Raw genomic sequence first — 17,557 nt, 5'->3', positions numbered from 1 at the left:
CAAAAACAGGCGCTGGTGGCTTAGGTCTATAATCCTAGCTACTCAAGAGGTTGAAATCTGAGGATCTATTGTTCAAAGCCAGTGCAAGCAGGAAGGCCTATGGAGATATCTCCAATTAACTACAAAAAAAAAAGCCAGAAGTGGAGCTGTGGCTCAAGCATAAAAGCTCAAGGACAGTACCCAGGCCCTGAGTTCAAGCCCCAGGACCAGAGGGAAAAAAAAAGAAGCCACCAAGCATTAGATAAACAAAGAAGTTTAATAAAAATGAGCAAAATCAGAACACAGTGGGATCGCACTGGACTTCGTTAGCAGGTCTGATGTGGACGTCTAGATTCCATGTGGCTTTCTCGGAGGACATAGGATTGGTCCCTTACGCTCCAAGATTCTCTTCAGCCGGTCCTCCTGTTCCCGTGGGGGGCAGCTTCTGTTTTCTGGATGTTGATTGTTGACCAGGCTGCTTCTGAACTCCCTCATCCTGTAAGCTATGCTGCCCAAGTGTGGCCTTTGCCCCATAATGAAGATGATGTCCCTTACATCAAGTCCATGCCCCTCCCCCAGGTCCTGGGGTTGGCAGGTAGACCAAAGCCAGTTTAGATGGAGGACTGAGAGATTTGGGAATGCTGGCAGGTCTCCAGGCTCCCTGCAAAGTCTTCTGAATCCCGTGGGCCCCTCTCCTTCTCTCTCCCTTTCTTCCCCCCTCTCTCTCTCTCTTACAAAGTGCTCAGGAATGCAGAACTCCTGGATGCTAATGATGAGCATGGTCCATGAGCTTGGACAGAAAGGAGCTTCACTGGGCCTGGACCTCCCTGGCAGCCACTGTGAGCTGAGCCATTTAGGATGTACTGCTCCTCCTCCGCGGGTGGAGAGCTTTCCTCCTGGCGATGTCCTCCTCCGAGTCACTCTCGCAATTTCTCTGGTGGGGGGAGAATAAAAGAGCCCCCAGGGGCAGGGTGTCATAGGATGCAAGGAATGGGGCTGTGATGGACAGGGGTGTCTAAGCTAGGGAGATGGGGCTGGGAAGGTGGCTCAGTGGTAGAGTGCTTGCCTTGCATGCATGAGGCCCTGGGTTCGATTCTTCAGCACCACATAAGCAGAAAAAGCCAGAAGTGGCGCTGTGGCTTAAGTGGTAGAGGGCTAACCTTGAGCTGAAGAGCTGGGGGACAGTGCCCAGGCCCAGAATTCAGGCCCACAACCGACAAAAAAAAACAAAAACTCTAAGCTAGGGAGATGATGTAGCAGCAAAGTCTATTACTCCATGCAGAGACCAGAGGCAGGAAAGGGGCAGGAGGGGAAGCTTGAAATGAGGCCAAACCAACTGCGTGGAGGCTGGAGGCAGGAAGCTGGCATTCAAAGGCATGGGGAAAGGCCAAATTATAGTAATGAAAATCACATCTGGTACTGTTTGTGGCTGCCACATAGTCATGCCCACAAGGATTGGAAGGTTGAGGGATCCTGGCTTTCCTGAGCTCAGCCTATAAGAAGACACTGAATAGCCATAGGTTTCTCCCTCCAAGTTCTGTCAGCTACCACAGCACCAGCTCTACCTTGACTTGCTTATATTGTATTGTCAGCAGCCTGCTGATGCTACACTGCTTTTCCAAGGAAATGACTTATGAGCTCCATTTTCATGAATGAGGAAGAAAGTATAAGTATAATCTATTGTTAGTCAATTTCAATGTTCTCTAAACAAAAGGTTTTCTCTATCTCTTTTTTTCTTCTTCTCTCTTAAGGACAGTCCTTTGGGGAATCTGTGTAACTTAGGTCCCTTTGAGATCTAATCCTTTTCCATTTCTAGGGCGAGCCACTGAGAAAATGGTATTGAGCCAGTAGAAAGAAGTCTATCCATGTGTGTGTGTGTGTATGTGTGTGTGTGTGTGTGTGTGTGTGTGTGTGTGTGTGTGTGTGTGTGTACATGTATATACTGGGGCTTGAACTCAGGGGCTGATCATTGTCCTTGAGCTTTTGTACTCAATTGAAGTATTCTACCCTTGAGCCACAGCTCTACTTCTTGCCTTTTGTTGGTTCATTGGAGATAAGAGGTACACAGACCTTCCTGCCCAGGCTGGTTTTGAACCACGATCCTCAGATCTCAGCCTTTTGAGTAGCTAGGATTATAGGCATAAACCACCAGCATCTGGCAGAGGTTAATCTTTAGATGTTGGCACAAGGTCAAAGTTAAGAAAGAAATTAACTTTCTTTTTAATTGCTCTCTGTTCTCCTGCTCCCCAGATTGCATCTGATCAAAGCAGTAGAACTAGAGGCTCAACCTGGAAGGCAGGCCTGCTGGCAGTCTGTCCTGCACACAACAGGTGAGCTTGGGTCAGCTGGAAATGCAAGGTCAAGATCAACATAAGCCAAATACATCCTGGACCAAGCTTGGCCATACCAATAAAAATAACTCAAGCTCTGCTGAATAGCAACCTTTTAGCATGAGTCAGAGCAGAACAATAAAAAGTAAGCTGAGTAAAGTCAGTCTGTGATGCAAAAGGATTCTCAGAGGGAGAACAGTTTAGTCTTCTTTAGAAAAGATGAGAATAGCAGCCAGAAAAGGGATTCAGCTCAGCCAAAGCCCCACAGGTCCTGGCAGGAACAGGAAATACACAAGAGCTCAGACTGAAGAAAATGGACTCAAGGACATGTGGAGAGCACAAGGCTGTGTACGTGTGTGTGTGTGTGTGTGTGTGTGTGTGTGTGTGTGTGTGGTGGCAGAACTGGGCCTTGAATTCAGGGCCTTCACTTGACTTTTTCTGCTCAAGGTTGGCATTCTCTCCCTGGTTTTTTGTTGTTTTGGGTGTGTTTGTCTGTTTGTTTTTGTCGGTCGTGGGGCTTGAACTCTGGGCCTGAATGCTGTCCCTCAGCTCTTCAGCTCAAGGCGAGCGCTCTACCACTTGAGCTACACCGCCACTTCCGGTTTTCTGGTGGTTTATTGGAGATAGGAGTCTCACGGTCTTTCCTGCCCGGGCTGGCTTTGAACCGCGATCCTCAGATCTCAGCCTCCTGAGTAGCTAGGATTACTGGGGTGAGCCACCAGCGCCTGGCTGTTTGTTTGTTTTTGCTAGTTAATTAGAGATAAAGAATCTCTCAGATTTTTCTTCCTGGGCTGACTTTGAATGAACTGTGATCCTCATATGTTAGCCTCTTGAGTAGATTATGGGCATCAGCCACGGTGCCTGGATATTTATTGTTTTTGACACAGAGTCTTGTTATCAGGCTAGCCTCCTGCTTCAACCTCTCAACCTCTGGGATTACAGGCAACTGCCATCCATCTACAGGAGGATTTTAAACAATTACTAATATGTATTGAGCATGTTAAGGCAGGCTTTAAGAACAGATGATCATTTAAACCCATGACCATCTAATGAGGCAGAAACTATTATTAACTCCATTTAATAAATGGTGACATTTTAGCATAGGGATGTTAAGCACTTATCTGATAGATAGCAGATCTAAATTCTGATAGTCTGGCTCTAGAGGTATTACCAGACTCTCACTTTAAATGTACATGAAGCTATGACAGTATAAAGGTGTTTTCTAAATATTATTGTTAATCATGGTGATCCAAAGCAAAACAAATGGAAACATTGCAAAGAAAAGCTAAAGCTCCCACCCTAAAAGCAAATTGTGGCTAATCAGGGATAAATTTTGGGCAAGGTGCTGATGGATCACACCTATAATCTAGCTGCTTAAGAAGCTGAGATCTGGATGGTCAAGGTTTGAAGCCAGTCCAGGTAGAAAAGTTGTGGAGATGCTAGCTCCAATTCACCAGTAAAAAGCTGGACTGCAATCAATGCTCAAATGGTAGAGAGAAAGCGGTGGGCAAGAGTAAGAGCTAAGGCTCTGAGTTCCAAGTCCCAGCACTAGAAAAAAAAATTAGGATGGTCTATGGCAGTCATTCCTCAGAGCCCCCACAGACCCTGCAGGGCTGCAAGTCTTCAGAAGATTCCAGACCTTCCAAAAGCTCCTGTTATTCCATGGCAGTACCCTCCCACCCCAACACCACTGAGAGGACCCTCAAACACACACACACACACACACACACACACACACACACACACACTTTGGGAAGCAGTGGAACACCCAATTCCTAAGTTGCTGCCCGAGTTGTAACCAAGAAAAGGGCTTTTGGTTGGGCGCTAGTGGCTCACTCCTGTAATCCTAGCTACTCAGGACGCTGAGATCTGAGGATCATAGGTCAAAGCCAGCGCAGGCAGGGAAGTCCATGAGACTCTTATCCCCAATTAACCAGAAAAAAAAAAGCTGGAAGTGGAGCCGTGGCTCAAGTAGCAGAGTGCTAACCTTCAGCACAAAAGCTGAGGGACAACAGCTAGGCTCTGAGTTCAAGCCCCAGGACCAGCACATCTGCACTTACTCACCAGGTCCGCAGCTGGCCTCAGGTGCACCTTCTTCATTAGGGAGCGTGTCAGATGGTTGCACAAGGAGACAATGCTGAAGGAGAGCTGAGGGGGAGGAACAAAGGATCCATAGGTACAAGGCCCAGGAGCCCCACCTGTACCCATCCCCATCCCCACCCTCACCTTCCCCAGATCCTGACCCACCTTCCACCTCCTGCGGACATATTGCTTCTTAAAATTCTCCAGGTTGACCACAGACTCCCTTCGCACCATGGCTTGCTGAGTGTCCACTGGCTGAGAAAGAAAGCACAGAATGGCAATGTTATTCACTGGACTTCAGATGGCAGCCAACCTACCTCTCTGCAGGACCACAGCCTGCCCCTGGCCCCTTCCCAGTGGGGAAGGAAGTGCAGAGGAAATCACAGTGAGAGCACCGGTATGGATGGCTCAGCTGCCATTGGAGATGCCCTGAGCTTTTATTATCACTGGCCAGGCTGGAGGCCCCGCCTCTCCTGAAGACAGAGGCATGAATTAGCATCACCTTGGGAAGAGGGCCATGGGACAGCATGACCCCGCCCAGTACACTGGGCTGACTCTCTCGGCTTGGCTCAGCAGAACGGATGTCTTGCTGGAAGTCGGTAATGTTCATTTACAAAATAAATAGAAGGAAATAGGGTTCCTTGATGGGGGTCAGATAGAGACAGCTATACCTACTATACATGTAGTAGCCCTTCACGGCCTGGCAGTCCTGACATGGCTTCTCTGAGCCTCAGTTTTCCCATTTGTAATATGAGTGTAATAATTCACTGCCATTGAGTTACTGAGGGTTAAATGAATGAGGATAATCTAATGGCAACTAAGCTGTTACCATTCCTGTCTTCTTTGTTTCCTCTTAAATGTCCTCTTTTTGTAAAACATGGCTATCCGAAACCAAGAGATAAGATTTGGGGAGTTCTATGGACCCCCTGAAATGCTTTGCAGATTTTACTATGTGAACGTGTTACATGAATGGTCACATGCAGCATTGTCCCTATGATTAAAAAGTAGAATCAATCTAAGTGTGTGTGATGATGGGTCCAACAACCTTTGGTTTGCCCATACAACAGAAACAAGTGTCTTGTTGATAGATGCTGCTGTATAGAGTTACCTTGAAATCATTAAGCCAGACATAAATGGCCCATATTATGTAACTTCATTTATACAAAATGCCCAGCACAGGCAAACCTATAAATTGAAGTGGGTTTAAGTTTCTGGGGACTGAAAATAGGAGCATTTCTTCTAAGCAATCACTAGCTTCCAGTTTGGTGTTGGTACTTGAGCTTGAACTCAGAGCCTTACACTCTTGTTTGGCTTTTCCACTCAAGGCTGGAAATCTACCACCCCTATCCCACCCCCCAGTTCTGGCTTTTTACTGGTTACTTGGAGATAAGAGTCTCACGGGCTTTCCTGCCCTGGGTGGCTTTGAACTGTGATCCTCAGGCCTCAGCTTCCTGAGTAGCTAGGATTATAGTCATGAGACACTGTGCCCAGCTACCATTTATTTTTAAAGGACCCCTCTCAAGAACATGAAGGCCCAGGAGGATCCACTGGGTCCTGTGTGGCTTGATTTCCCTCTGCTCCTATTCTAAAACCACCATTCAGCATCGGTGAGCGCTTCGCTACGTGGGGTGCGTAGCTCTGCTCCTGCTGGTTTTTGTCATGGTACCAGGTACCCAGAGGTTGCCAGTGTGTACTGCTAGCTCACCCCATTCTGGACCTGGCATCTACTTGAGATCCATTCCAGAACTGTCCCATCCCCCTGGAAGATCTCAGTGTTTCAAAGCCCAATTCAAGTGGGAGTTCCTGCGACAACTTGCAAGAAATGTCTCTATCCCTGACATGGAATATAACCCAGGAATATTATTTATAAAAAACAAGCCAGGCAGCAGTGGCTCAGGCCTGTAAGCCTAGCCACTCAGAAGGCTGAAATCTGAGGATCACAGTTCAAAGCCAGCTTAGGAAGGAAAGTCTGTGAGACTCTTTATCTCCAAATAACCACCCTCCAAAAAAACAAACCCTAAAGGAGCTGTGGCTCAGATGGTAGAACAAAATAAAATAAAAATAAAAGGCTCAGGGACTCAGGGACAGTGCCCAGCCCTGGGACCAGCATGCCCACACATGCACACATGTGTGCGCGTGCGCACACACACACACACACACACACACACACACACACACACACACACAAGTAGAGGATTGGAGGCCTCTCACTGCAAGGCAGCAACTTGAAGCCACAGGGACTTTCTTCCTGTCTCTGTTAATGCTCCAGGCTCCTCCTCTTCCCTCCCCTTTGGCCTAACAACCCTGGATGTTGGATAACTTCATGGTTGCTTTAGCAGTTTCTTTAGCTGCTGAAAGAGACAGACTGGAAGAAAACCTCAAGACCTAGGATGTGTTCTGTCTCACCAACCGCTTGATCAGCCCAGTCACCACATACCATGAAAGTGTGTCATGATAATCTCACTCCCCACAGCCCTGCCTGGAACTCAGCAGGAGAGCTCTAGGTGTGTGAGAGAACAGGAGCAAAGTGAAGGCAATCTTCAAGTACTTGAGACAAGAGAAAGCCATAGGCTGTTCATCCTTCCAAACTGGAAACACAGGGCTGGGAATGTGGCTTCGTGGTAGAGTGCTTGCCTAGCATGCATGAAGCCCTGGGTTTGATTCCTCAGTACCAAACTGGAAACACAGAGGTTTGGGCCAAGAGTGCGGGAGGGAACAGAGGAAAAGGTAGCAGACAAGGTAAAGAGGAGGAAGAGAATCATCAGACCATATCCACCTCTCCTGACCCCTTCTGTAACTATTTATCACCTCTCTACATACAACATGTGCAAGCCCAGCCCTAAGGTAGGGTCCTCCTGGAAGGGAGGCTTTTCTGTTCCCATGGTTCCCCCAAGTCTCTCCATATACCCCCCAATGAGCTCCAACAGACTTCCCAACCCCAGGTGAAATGTCAGGTGGGGCTGTTCCCACAACCATTCACTCAAAGTGACACAATTACTTCTACAGCCCTGTCTATATGCTGCACGCAACAGCCTGATCCCTAGGAGAAGGCCACCTGAGCACTGAACCTGTCAGCCGGGCCTTTGCTAATCAAAGGCCTCCTTAGATGCTAAGAGGCTCACCAAAGGCGGATATTCCGCTCAGCCTACCAAGTCAGATGGAAATGCTGCAGGGAAATCTGTTCCTGAAGCAAAGGTGGCACAAACTCTTGGTGAACCTGGGGCTGGGGAGAAGGAGCTATATCTGACACCCACCACCCCCCTGTATGCACATGGGAGGCTGTTTCTAGCCTTGTGGGTCCATGCATGCTGTCAGGGAGCCTAGGGAATTCTTTGGCTGGAGTCAGGTTATGTTTATGGCGAGGTAAATGCCTCTGATACAATTCAGTGCACAAGGTAGGTCATCATCAACATCCCCAGAGCAAGGAGAGGAAGTAACAGCCGCCACCAAGGCCTGAGAAAAGAGCCCTGACTTTCGAGAAGACTTTTTCTCTAAATACCAGACTTCCTGTAGAAACTGCAGACAGATGGCAGCTTTTCAGATCTCCATCTGTTCCGTAGCACCATGATTCTCCTCAGAAAGCCTGCAACACCCACTTTTCTTTCTGCCTGGAGCTGTCACTCTGCATTGCTCCTTCTCCTCTCCCTAAGCCAAGTCTCTCACCTGGCGGTAACTTGCATGGCTCCTTTTGCTGGCTGGGCCTGGCTCTGCTGCCCACAGTATTTGTTTTTCTAGGAAGAGGCACAGGAATCTTGTGGGCTTCTGAGCCTCTGCCTCCTGCTAACAGGTGAGAAGATTCAGAAAGGCCAACGGGCTGAGGGCTGCCCTTGGACAAGGTAGAAATGTCTCTTTTCTGTGGCTGGCCTGGTTTTACTTCCCTGTTAAGATTCTGGCATGAATACATGGATGTGATCTTCACTTTTCAGAGCCATTTCTTGTCTCTGGGGAACAGTTTCCAAAGCTCTCCTTCCTGTCTGGTTTCAAGGGACTTGAAAGACATCAACCAAATACCAGGTGATGTGTTCACCTGATGTGAACAAGCCAAGGGTCTGTAACAGGATACCCTTGGGAGATGTGGGGATGTGAGTAGGGAAAGATTGTTCAGATGACATAGAAGAGGGGGAGATGGAAATCAATGCTAATTTTGTCAGGGATGAGATAACAAAGTCCTAAGGGGTATGATGGTGGCATATTCCTGTAATATCAGCAACTCAGGAGGCCAGAGAATCCATGAGTTTAAAGATAGCCAGGGCTACATCAAGTGAGACTGTGTCATTATGTCATTCTCTGTGCTTTGATGCAAGTTTTGAACATTGTTTTCTTTTCTTTTCTTTTTTTTTTTTGGCTGGTTGTGAGGCTTGAACTCTGAGCCTGGGCACTGTCCCTCAGCTTTTCAGCTCAAGGCTAGCGCTTGAGCCTCAGCGCCACTTCCAGCTTTTTTTTCCTGCTTATGTGGTGCTGAGGAATCAAACCTAGGGCCTCATGCACTTAAGGCAAGTGCTCTACCCCTGAGCCACCTTCCCAGCCCTAAACATTGTTTTCTATAATCAAGTTAAAAACAGTAACTTTTTTTTTTCTGGTCCTAGGGCTTGAACTTGTGGCCTGGGCTCTGTCCCTGGGCTTCTCTGTGCTCAAGGCTAGTGCTGTACCACTTGAGTCATAACACCACTTCTAGCTTTTTCTGTTTATGTGGTACTGAGGAGTCAAACCCAGGCCTTCATGAATGCTAGGTGAGCACTCTACCACTGAGCCACATTCCCAGCCTGATCAAAACAGTAACTTTTTTTTTTTGGTCAGTCATGGGGCCCAAATTCTGGGTCTGGGTGCTGTCCCTCAGCTCTTCGGCTCAAGGCTAGCACTGTACCACTTGAGCCACAGCGCCACTTCTGGCTTTTTCTGCTTATCTGGTGCTGAGGAATCGAACCCTGGGCATGCAAGGCAAGCACTCTATCACTGAGCTACCTTCCCATCTCAGAAACAATAACTTTTTGAAAGGCCAAGTGCCAATGGTCAAGCCTGTGAGCTACTCAGGAGGCTGAGATTTGAGGATCACAGTTCCAAGCTCAGCCTGAGCAGGAAAAACCTGTTAGATTCTTATCTCTAATTAACCACCAAAAAAGGCTGGGAATCAAGCTGTGGCTCAAGTGGTAGAACACCAGTCCTGAGCAAAAAAGCTAAAGGACAGTACCCAGGCCCTGAGTTCAAGCCCCAGTACCAACATACACACACACACACACACACACACACACACACACACACACACACCCTTTTAAATTTCTATAATCCTTTTCTTGTTACTTTCTATACAACAGGATGGGTTTCTGACTCAATCTGGGTTCACTGCCATTCAAAATTCTTTTCAGTATCCTTCACAAAGATACAGCTGGGGTTTGGGGTTGTTGATGATGGAGAGAGCATATCAAGATTGCTTCAGGAGAGGTTGGAGGCATGGTGCAGGTGGTAGAGCACCAGCCAAGGAAAGCATCAGCTAATGAGTTCTAGTCTTGGTCTCAGACCAAAAAAACAAAAAGATCGCTTCAGCTCCCTGCTGCCTCTTGCCTGGCCCTAATCAGAATTCATCTCGCCTGCTTTTTTTTTTTTAATCTAATTTACATATTAGATATCTGTATTTTATCACTCACAGCCTTTTCCACCACCCAAATTACGCAGGAGCCCATCTGCCTCAGACACCCAACCAGTCTTTTATTCAGGAGTTTTCTTGTCCTTATCTATCACTCCCCCGCCCCCCCTTACCCACCCAGGAGTCAGCACACAATTAGTGTTTGTTCAGTCCTTCTGGGCTACTTGTACATGCCCACTGCTGGTTTTCCTTTCCAAGGCAAAGAATCTCCTCCGTGGGCCAAGAATTTCACAAAGGAGAAAAAGCATTTAGTGCCAGACATTTACAGAAGGTTCACAGTAGTGTGTGTGTGTGTGTGTGTGTGTGTGTGTGTGTGTGTGTGTGCGATAGTTGGGCCACCTCCAATATTGACTGTGCTGTGAAATCAGTGAAAGGGAGAAGGAAGTTACCATTGTTATTGTCATCAGTAAGGGATGGGGCTCATGCAGAAGGTTCTGGCTTCTCCTACCATGATTACTTGGTTTCATTCGCCTCCATTGATTGCCAGCTTCCAGCATTTGCAAAATCATTCTCAACCAAACCATTACCACCCTTCCTGACAAACACAACTGTGAGGCTCTGCTTCTAAAGGCCTACTTCCCAGATTCCTTGAGAATCTGCATACACAGCCCGTGCCTTCCCATTGGCCAGGATGGGGCTTGAACTCAGCATGGAAACTGACCTTTCATTCACAGTGTGGTGAATTAAACATTCTCCATGGTGGCAGAAGGAGCTATCCACAGAATGCCACCAACTGCCCCCTACTCCCTTGTCCAAACCTCCTCCCTCCACCTCCAGGTCCCAATGAAACACTCGCCTGCCCACATTCCCATTGGCCATGGCAGTCCTATCCTGGACATGGTTGTCAAAATGGCATCCCTGACCATGTGGGGGGGGGGACAGAGGACACAGGTCTCACAGCTGTCCCTTACAGGCCTTCTTGGGCTTCCTTTGATGCTAAAGGAGAATGGAATTTTGACGGACAGGTGACCGGGGAAGGTCAGTCATGGTCTTCTCTGAGTTCTCTGCAAGAGTTGGAGGTGTTCACTCCATTCCCTCTTGTCTTTGGATGCTCTTTATATGGAAACAGGTCTATAGAGAAAGCATCAGAAGGAGCTATGGTTTACCAGAGACTCATCATGAACACAGAGAGGACCACAAACTCTGTTCTGAAGAAAGCTACTTAGAGCCGGGCACCTGTGGCTCACGCCTGTAATCCCAGCTATTCAGGAGGCTGAGCTCTGAGGATCACGGTTCAGAGTCAGCCAAGGCAGGAAAGTCTATGAGACTCTTATCTCCAAGTAACCACCAGAAAACCAGAAGTGGCGCTGTGGCTCAAGTGGTAGAGTGCTAGCCTTGAGCCTTGGGACAGCGCCCAAGCCCAGAGTTCAAGCCCCATAACCAGAGAGAGAGAGAGAGCTACTTAGGCCTAGTTGCCCAGCAGCTGGTAACTCCAGCCAAGCCTTGTTCTCTCTGACAGCTAGAAAATGAGGGTAGTTCACACTGGAGGATCACCTCACAGCTGATTCTACAAATCCAAGATAACTATGTCTCTTTTTCCTAATTCAAATCATCATCGCCATTTTCCTTTCATTGCATTTATTTTGACCTTCACAGGAACGATTACCCTGCACTGCTCTCCATTGGTGACCCTCCTCTCCATAAGAAACCTGGCTTTGAAGGTCAAGGCCTGTCATAGCCAAAGGGACCTTTGATATTTGCAGTCTATGCGTATGTGTGGCCATTTGCAGGTCCTGGGACTTGAACTCAGAGCCTGTCCCTGAGATCAAGGGTGATGCTCTATCACTTAAGCCACAGCTCCTCTTCTGTTTTTTTTTTTTTTGGTGGTTAATTGGAGATAAGAGTCTCACAGACTTTCCTGACCAGTCTGGCTTTGAACCACAACCATGAGATCTTAACCTCCTGAGTAGCTAAGATTAAAGGCATGAGCCACCAGTGCCCAGCGGTATTTGAAAATATCTGATACCAAACAAGTCTATGATAAGACTTCTGAAAGATTGTTGAGGTCATCTATACCCATTTCCTGAGATGGGACACAAGAAATGGGACTTTGTCCTCTTTCAGATCTCAGAAGTCAGGAGGTGTCATGGATCAATGGTGTTGAGTGCTATGGGGTTAAGTGTAGACAGGTCCTAAGAGAAGATTACCCTGCTTTGGCCAGCCAGGTGGAGCCAACCAGCCTCCAGCTGGGAGCATGACAGTCTTTTCTTCATGTTTCTCAGCACACTGACTGTGCAAACTCAGAGAGCAAAGCCACCTTAGACTATGTTTCTTGGCTCTCCCTTTCTGCATGGTGACTTTGGTTCTCATTTCTCCTCTGCGAGTGTTTCAGCTCTATGAAGGTGTATTTGGGAGTGTCTTCTTATAGGCTGTCCTTACTAGGCTTTTTTTCTTTCTGAATAGTACATATAATAATGATGCATCTTTTTTTTTTTTTGGTGGTAGTGGTACTGAGGTTTGAACTCAGGACCTTGTACTTGCCAAACAGGTGTCTTACCACTTGAGCCACATCTCCAGTGATGTATTCAATACTCATTGTTTCTTATATTTGATAGCAAAAGTTCCTATTACAAATAGATGGTATTTGAAACGATGCACTTTGCTAACATAAGATAGGAAGCCAAGAAAAGATTTCATGAGATCAAGATCTTACGTGTTATCCTAACACTCTTCCTGTCTGTGCTGTTCACTGGGCATTCTCTTCCAGGTACGCTAGTTCAAGACCCATTAATGACTTCCTACAACTCTGGGGAGAAAGGCAGTCCTCCTTCACATAGTCAAAACCCTGCTGGTCCTACCATATCTACATCATACTCCTGTTCTCCTCTCTCTGGCTTTCCTTCTGTCTTCTTATTGCCAGCCTTCTGGTAAATGCCTTGTTGAGAGTACTTCTCTCCCAAGTTTGATAGCTAATATGCAGCCCTTGCCCTATGGTTTGCTTCTCTTTGGTAGCATGTGATCTACCTGTAGGTTCTGTCTATTTGTGATTGTTAATTAATTTATTTTTTATTTTTGCTGGCCCTGGGGCTTGAACTCAGGGCCTGAGTGCTATCTCTGGGCTTTCCCCCCACCCCCTCAAAGCTGGCATTCTACTACTTCAGCCACAGTCACCTCCAGCTTTTTGGTGATTCATTGGAGATAAGAGAGTCACATGGACTTTCCTTCCCAAGCTGGCTTTGAACCATGATCCTCAGATCTCAGCTTCCTGAGTAGCTAGGATGATAGGTGTGAGCCACCGGTGTCCAGTTTCCTGTGATTAATGTTGGAATCCTTCACTTCATATGACAGAAGGGCTCTACTTTGACTACTAATGATATGATCTGGAGGGGGAAAAAAATCACATTTTCCCTCTGTTTCCTCATTTCTAAGCTGGGCATCACATCTAATACAATTATCTGGCAGGGCTGTTTTGTGAGGCCATGAAGAGCCTTTGAAACTATACTATTGTCCCCTCAGCCCAGGCTTCCAGCATGATTCTGGGCCTTTAGCTGTGCAGTGCCTCTAGGGTTATATCAATTGGCTTGTCTTCTGGGGAAGGAAGCTGAGATTATGCCATTTGCAGCAAAGGATGCTCAAAGCTTTGGGTCCTAAAGGGACCACTGGGCCATGGACTTCCCAATCTTTACATCCACCCTGTTCAAAAACTCATGTAATTTCTCAGGCATTCAGGGCCTGGTATACAAGAAAGGAATCTCCCTGTTGAGAGGCTTTTGGTGTTCACTTTTAACACAATGTTGGCGTTCTGAGCTAAAAGTTGGGGGAAACGGTGGGGAAGGGGGAGATGCTTCCCCTTCCCTTTTACTTTGCAGATTGAGCTTCAGACCTAAACAGGCCTGGGAAGGAACAATGATGGAACCTTCTAGGGCATAGGTCCTGGGACAATCACCTATATGCCACCCAAATCTGGCAAAATACATAGCATTAACTCCCTGACTTCTGGGATTTGAACTTTATTAGTAAGGTGAACTCCCCTTAGTTTACAGTTAACCTCTCCACTTCCTCCCTTATACCTCATCTCAGAGCTGAGCACTCTGAGTTTCCATCTTATCTCTATCAACTATCTATAAGTGATCCTAAATCATTGCCCCTCTGAGTCACTGGTGAGAGACATGAAGAATACCTTCACCCATCTTCCTATCTTGCAGAGTTGATCTCTGAGGCTCACCTGAAGTCCCAGCATGAGGGCAAAAGGGAAAAGTCAATTCAAATAAAAGGTAATACTTTAAGCATTTTAAATCTCTGCATCTGGCTGGGCGCAGGTGGCTCACGCCTATAATCCTAGCTCCTCAGGAGGCTGGGATCTAAGGATCATGGTTCAAAGCCCACCTGGGCAAGAAAGTCCATGAGATTCTTATCTCCAATCAACTACTAAAAAAGAAAAAGGAAGAGAAAAGAAAAGCCAGAAATGGCGGTGCGGTGTGGCTCAAGTGGTAAATTACTAGCCTCGAGCAAAATAGCTCAAGAACAGAGCCCACACTTCAGTTCAAGTCTTATTTGGCACGTATGTGCATGCGCATGCGTGCATACACACACACACACACACATCTGTATCTGTCAGAGGAAAGTACCCTGCTGAGCTATCCTTATTATTATCCTGAGTTAACTTCATGCTTGCCCACAATCTGCAATCATAAGGGATGTAGGCAGGATATGAGAGATGAACTAATCCATCACCACTAACCAATTATCAAGCAGTGCCCCAGCACCAGCCAACTTTCTCATGGAGAAGGTACCTCTGAAGGGGCTTTCACTGTTTTAATTGTTTCGACAGCTCGACTTGCCTGCCAGCTCTCTTGCAGAAAACCAGACTAAAATGAATAATCAGCTGGGTGTCAATGGTTCTTAACTACTGTCATCTTAACTATGCAGGAGGCCAAAAATCTGAGGATCACAGTTCAAAGTCAGCCCAGGCAGAAATTTTGTGACACTCTTATTTCCAAGGAACCAACTAGAAGCCAGAATTGGAGGTATGGTTCAAATGCTACAGTGAAAAGCCAAGCAAGAGCGTCTAGGCCCTGAGTTCAAGCCCCATCACAAGGAACAAAACAAAACAACACCAAAAATAAACCTAACACCTCAGTGAGTGTGAATTTTCTGGAGGGGGCTGGTGCTATGCTACAGACACACACACACCCTGCAGGATAATTGTCACTGGGTGCCTGCTCTGGCTGGACAGAAGACACAGGCTTCTGTACATCATCCTAGATACACCACCGCTGGATCCCAGCATTCAGAGCTTCAAGCCAGCCAGGACTTCCTCAGTGCGTGATCTGTGGAGCAGCTCAGACAGGGATTCGCTGGCATCCGGACAGAACACGGAGCCCCGGCCATCTGTGTCCCCACTCTCCGGCTGGAAGCCGCCCACCAGTTCCTGCATCCATTGGAGGTCTGCTGACACCTCCCTCCTCAGAGCTTCAAACTGGGCCTGCAGATGGTCCAGCTTCCTAGCCACGCCTCCCAGGCTGGATCCTGCCACTTGGATGTCTTCTCGAAGGAGTCTCTTCAAGGACTTCACCTTCCGGAACTCGTACCTGAGCTGGGACAGGTCATTCCGGGCCTTCTCATTCTCTTCTCGGTACCAAGCCTCCTTCTCATTGTAGATGGAGACCAGGACCTCCACGTCATCCTGGAGAGTGTCATGAGCTTCTGCCAGGTCACGACATCCCTGATCCACCCGAGCCACATCCTCTACCACGTGGGCAAAACGCTCAAAGTTGACATAGGAGTTGTTGTGGGGCATGCTTGAGTGGCATTTGAGGGTATACTCTCTCAGCCGTTTGGTCTTCAGCTGGGTGGGCTGTGTCTTCCGCTGTTCAGGAGCTCTGACCTCTCCTTTGGACTGGCAAGGTGTTCAGACAGAAGAACCAGAATATTAATGTGGGGGAGGTTCCAAAGGGCAGGCCAAGCTGCAGGCAGAAGGCACGTGCATGGCTTCTTGGCAGTCACGGCATGTATCAGGCAATGGGGAGAGCCAGGGTGGAGCTGACACCCCCCCTACAGACCATCAGAAAGGTCAAGGAGTGTGGGGGTGCTGCCTGCATACTCACGCCAGAGCAGAGGGGTCCAAGGCCATTAGAGGGAGTCTTCCCACACGCACAGCACTTAAGGGGCCTCATGCAGACAAGCAGGCTGCAGCAGGATTTTACACACACATCCACGCAAGGGCTGGAGCACATCAGGCCACAGCTGGCAGAGGGAGGCTGATGGGTGTCTCTCTGTCAGCATTCCTTGGGCCTTGGAAACACTCAGCATGCTCATCAGGAAGGAGCCCAAGAGACTCCCTAGTGTTGGCATCCAAGCTCACTCCCCATCTAGAGAGTCCTTGGCCTATTCCTTCCCTTCCAAGAGGAAGTGAATTTGACCTCCTCTCAGATTCTTCCAACCCTTCTTGCTTCCCATTACCCATAGGCCTCTGCCCTTTTTATCTGCATGGGATCATCTTCACTAGCCTTCTCATTGAACCATTAACTGCATCAGAAGTCTGGAGAGTGCTCAGACAACCCTAGTCTCAGAGTGTCAGCCTTCCAAGGTGATTTTTACTATACCAGATGGTGAGACCTTCTGAAAAACAGCAGCTGGAGCCTCGATTAAAAAGAAAGCAAGAGGCCAGGAGCTGCTGGCTCACACCTGTAATCCTAGCTGAGATCTGAGGATTGCAGTTCAAAACCAGCCGGGGCAAGAATGTCCATGAGACTCTTATTTCCAATGAACCACCGGAAGTGGTGCTGTGGCTCAAGTGGTAGACTACTAGCCTTGAGCTGAAGAGCTTAGGGACAGCGTCCAAGGCCCAGAGTTCAAGCCCCACGACCAGAAAAAAAAAAAAAAAAGAAAAGAAAAAAAGAAGAAGCAAGGCAGAGATTCACCTTGTTGTCTCCACCATCCTAAGTGGGAACAGAATTGCCCAGTTCCTCAGTCCTTGGGGTGCCTGGGGAAAGCTACGTGATAGATTTGAATGTCATCTTCTACTCAGACTGCCAAAAGTCAGAAAGAAGGAGCTATATCAAGATTTGTTCATTACCACCCAAGCGTCCTGCTTTCTGCTTTGAGAAATGATGGTGACATGCCCCAAGGTCAAAGAACATTTTATAAGATGGTCTCAAAGGGAAAAATGTTCAACTGAGATTGTGTGTGTTGTGTGTGTGTGTGTGTGTGTGTGTGTGTGTGTGTGTGTGTGAATCCTGGGGTTTGAACTCAAGGCTTGGGTGCATTGTGCTTAAGGCTAGCACTCTACCACCTGAGCCACAGCTCCACTTCCACTTTGGTGATTAATTAGAAATAAGAGTCTCACATACTTTTGCCAAGGCTGGCTTTGACCCACAATTCTCAGATCTTAGCCTCCTGGATAGCAAAGATTATAAGGCATGAGCCTGAGAGTTATGAGGATTTCATTTCATAAGCAAGGTGAATATATAAAATATAAACTTAAGGTAGCAGAACCCTATTTGATTTTTTTTTTGGGTCCGGTCATGGGGCCTGAACTCTGGGCCTGAGCGCTGTCCCTCAGCTCTTCAGCTCAAGGCTAGCG

General features: G+C 47.5%; 1 protein-coding gene across 1 annotated transcript in view; it reads right to left on the bottom strand.

Annotated features, from left to right (window-relative positions):
* Positions 1-249: 249 nt before the first annotated feature.
* Positions 250-17,557, bottom strand: part of LOC105980938 (death-associated protein kinase 3-like) — a 34,230-nt gene continuing 16,922 nt past the window's right edge. Inside the window, exons 5-10 of the mRNA XM_013009925.1 lie at positions 16,578-16,593; positions 15,321-15,871; positions 10,609-10,858; positions 4,557-4,646; positions 4,374-4,457; positions 250-913 (exon numbers count right to left, since the gene is read on the bottom strand). Of these exons, the coding sequence (XP_012865379.1) occupies positions 833-913; positions 4,374-4,457; positions 4,557-4,646; positions 10,609-10,858; positions 15,321-15,871; positions 16,578-16,593 (1,072 nt within the window). The 3' untranslated portion in view covers positions 250-832. The remainder of the gene's footprint in view (positions 914-4,373; positions 4,458-4,556; positions 4,647-10,608; positions 10,859-15,320; positions 15,872-16,577; positions 16,594-17,557) is intronic.

The sequence above is a fragment of the Dipodomys ordii genome, unplaced genomic scaffold, assembly GCF_000151885.1.
Source record: "Dipodomys ordii isolate 6190 unplaced genomic scaffold, Dord_2.0 Scaffold11, whole genome shotgun sequence".
Taxonomy (NCBI): domain Eukaryota; kingdom Metazoa; phylum Chordata; class Mammalia; order Rodentia; family Heteromyidae; genus Dipodomys; species Dipodomys ordii.
Note: the sequence above shows the minus strand (reverse complement) of the source record. Positions and strands in the feature narration are given on the sequence as shown.